The sequence below is a fragment of the Penaeus japonicus genome, unplaced genomic scaffold (genome assembly GCF_977035675.1).
Source record: "Penaeus japonicus unplaced genomic scaffold, GWHDUDI00000001_assembly GWHDUDI00000030, whole genome shotgun sequence".
Lineage (NCBI taxonomy): Eukaryota > Metazoa > Arthropoda > Malacostraca > Decapoda > Penaeidae > Penaeus > Penaeus japonicus.
The window spans coordinates 22,039,096-22,041,595 of NW_028234432.1; the positions used below are offsets into that span (position 1 = coordinate 22,039,096).

Genomic DNA, 2,500 nt, shown 5'->3' on the forward strand with positions numbered 1-2,500 from the left:
TATTCTTAGAAATCATATTGATGATAAAGATTTTTAATGGTAAGGTTAGGGACGAGCGATAAGAACATGTATATATAGAGGTGTGTACAAGTAATGTAGACTGCATGCTTACACACACACACTGCAATACACATACACTCACACACATACAGACATACCTACACACACACAAGTATACATACACGCAAAAACATATACAGACACACAAATAAACCCTCTCCCCCCCAACCACAAACACTCATACAAAATATAAACCAACACACACACACACATCAAGAAGTAAAATTCTCGTACCCGAACAGCCAAACCTTTCCCCCCGTTTCTACTCTACTTTTGTTCCTCCGCCATCAAGAATTACGACGCCGGGTACCACAGTCGCTTCTCTCTCCCACGGGGCCATAAGATATTACTCGAAAGTGGCAGTAAAAGACCCGGCGAGACAAAAGGGAAGTCCTTTAAAAGACTCCCTCACTTACCATTGACGTCACCTTTAGAATCGTAGAACACAGCACAAGTCAACATTAGAAGGCACCACCGTAGGACACTATAGGGGACGCCAATACACCATGGCAACCACAGAAGACCATAGAATTCTGTAAGGACATCAATACTCACCACATACGACACCATGGGAACAAGGGCCCATAGATGCCGTAAGGACATTATTACTCACCATATACGTCATCATGGGAATCACAAAACACTATAGGCCTGCCAAAAAACAACTCACTAAATGGACCTTACCATACGAACACCAATACTCACCACAGGCATCACCATAAGCACCACCGACCGGAAAAAAAGGCCCAACTTATCTATCAGAACCCTCCCCCGCCCCATTCAGCAAAGACACCCTCTCCCCTCCCCTCCCCCCCCCCCAAAGAGAGAGAGAGAGAGAGAGAGAGAGAGAGAGAGAGAGAGAGATAGAGAGAGAGAGAGCAAAGCAAAACAGACCAAACTCACCATACTCTTCACCATAGGCAGCAGGGAGTAGCGGAGGAAGGGCCAGTCACTGTAGCTCTCCACCTGCTGGCCGTTCACCTGCTCCACGATCTCCTTGGCGAGCTTGTGGAAGTCCTTGTGGCTCTTGAAGACCGACTTCTTCTTCTGCTGTTGGAAGAATTCCTCCGCGCTCCAGGCCTTAGGGAGGGAGGAGGGGGAAGGGGGGGGTTGGAGGGGGAGAGTATGTGTTACGAAGTCATGTGGCGTGGTTATTGTGTTCAGCAATGAGGTTCATTTATTTGCGTGACTCAATTAAGTGATCGGACAAATTATTGTTATCTTTATTCGTATTATTATGAAAACTATTAGTATATTCTTCGTCATCATCGTAAACCTTAATATCACAGTTATTATGATCAGTTACCTACTTCATCGGTATCCTCATACTACAAATATCAAAGGAATTCTAATTCTTAACCTCATTATCATTATTATCTTCCCCGATAATAATACTAGTCATCAAAGTACCGAATTCAGGACATCGACTCATTAACGCCCACAATTTCCCAGCAATCAACCTAATGCCAACCACAATTTCCCTATGATCAACCCATTTACAACCACAATTTCCCCATAAGCCACCAATTCAAAACCTCAATTTCCCCGTAATCAACCCAACGCCAACCGCAATTCCCCTAAAACCAACCCAACCCCAACCACAATTCCCCTAAAACCAACCCAACCCCAACCACAATTCCCCTAAAACCAAACCAACCCAACCACAATTCCCCTAAAACCAAACCAACGCCAACCACAATTCCCCTAAAGCCAATCCAACCACAATTCCCCTAAAACCAACCCAACTCCAACCACAATTCCCCTAAAACCAACCCAACCCCAACCACAATTCCCCTAAAACCAACCCAACCCCAACCACAATTCCCCTAAAACCAAACCAACCACAATTCCCCTAAAACCAAACCAACCCAACCACAATTCCCCTAAAACCAACCCAACGCCAACCGCAATTCCCCTAAACCTAACCCAACCTCAACCACAATTCCCCTAAAACCAACCCAACCCAACGCCAACCACAATTGCCCTAAAACCAACCCAACCCCAACCACAAATCCCCTAAAACCAACCAACCCAACGCCAACCACAATACCCCCCTAACCAACCCAACGCCAACCACAAATCCCCTAAACCCAACCCAACCCCAACCACAAATCCCCTAAAACCAACCCAACCCCAACCACAAATCCCCTAAAACCAACCCAACGCCAACCACAAATCCCCTAAAACCAACCCAACGCCAACCACAAATCCCCTAAAACCAACCTAACGACAACCACAATCCCCTAACCCCAACCCAAACCCAACGCCAAAACGCCAACCACAATCCCCCCCAAACCCCCCAACACCCCCCTCCATCACTACTCAACCAGCCCGAGCCCACTCACCTGGTTCCGCCACGCCTTGGCCGCGAAGTAGACCGGAGTCGCCATGCCGTAGTTGGGCCAATCTCCCTCCTTCTTCTTCTTCGGTAAGAGCGTCT

General features: G+C 47.0%; 1 protein-coding gene across 1 annotated transcript in view; it reads right to left on the minus strand.

Moving 5' to 3' along the window:
• Nucleotides 1-2,500, minus strand: part of LOC122243340 (uncharacterized) — a 32,958-nt gene that overhangs the window by 8,641 nt on the left and 21,817 nt on the right. Inside the window, exons 4-5 of the mRNA XM_086554732.1 lie at nt 2,406-2,500; nt 964-1,140 (exon numbers count right to left, since the gene is read on the minus strand). The exon at nt 2,406-2,500 is cut by the window's right edge and continues 130 nt beyond it. Coding sequence (XP_086410858.1) covers nt 964-1,140; nt 2,406-2,500 — 272 coding nt within the window. The remainder of the gene's footprint in view (nt 1-963; nt 1,141-2,405) is intronic.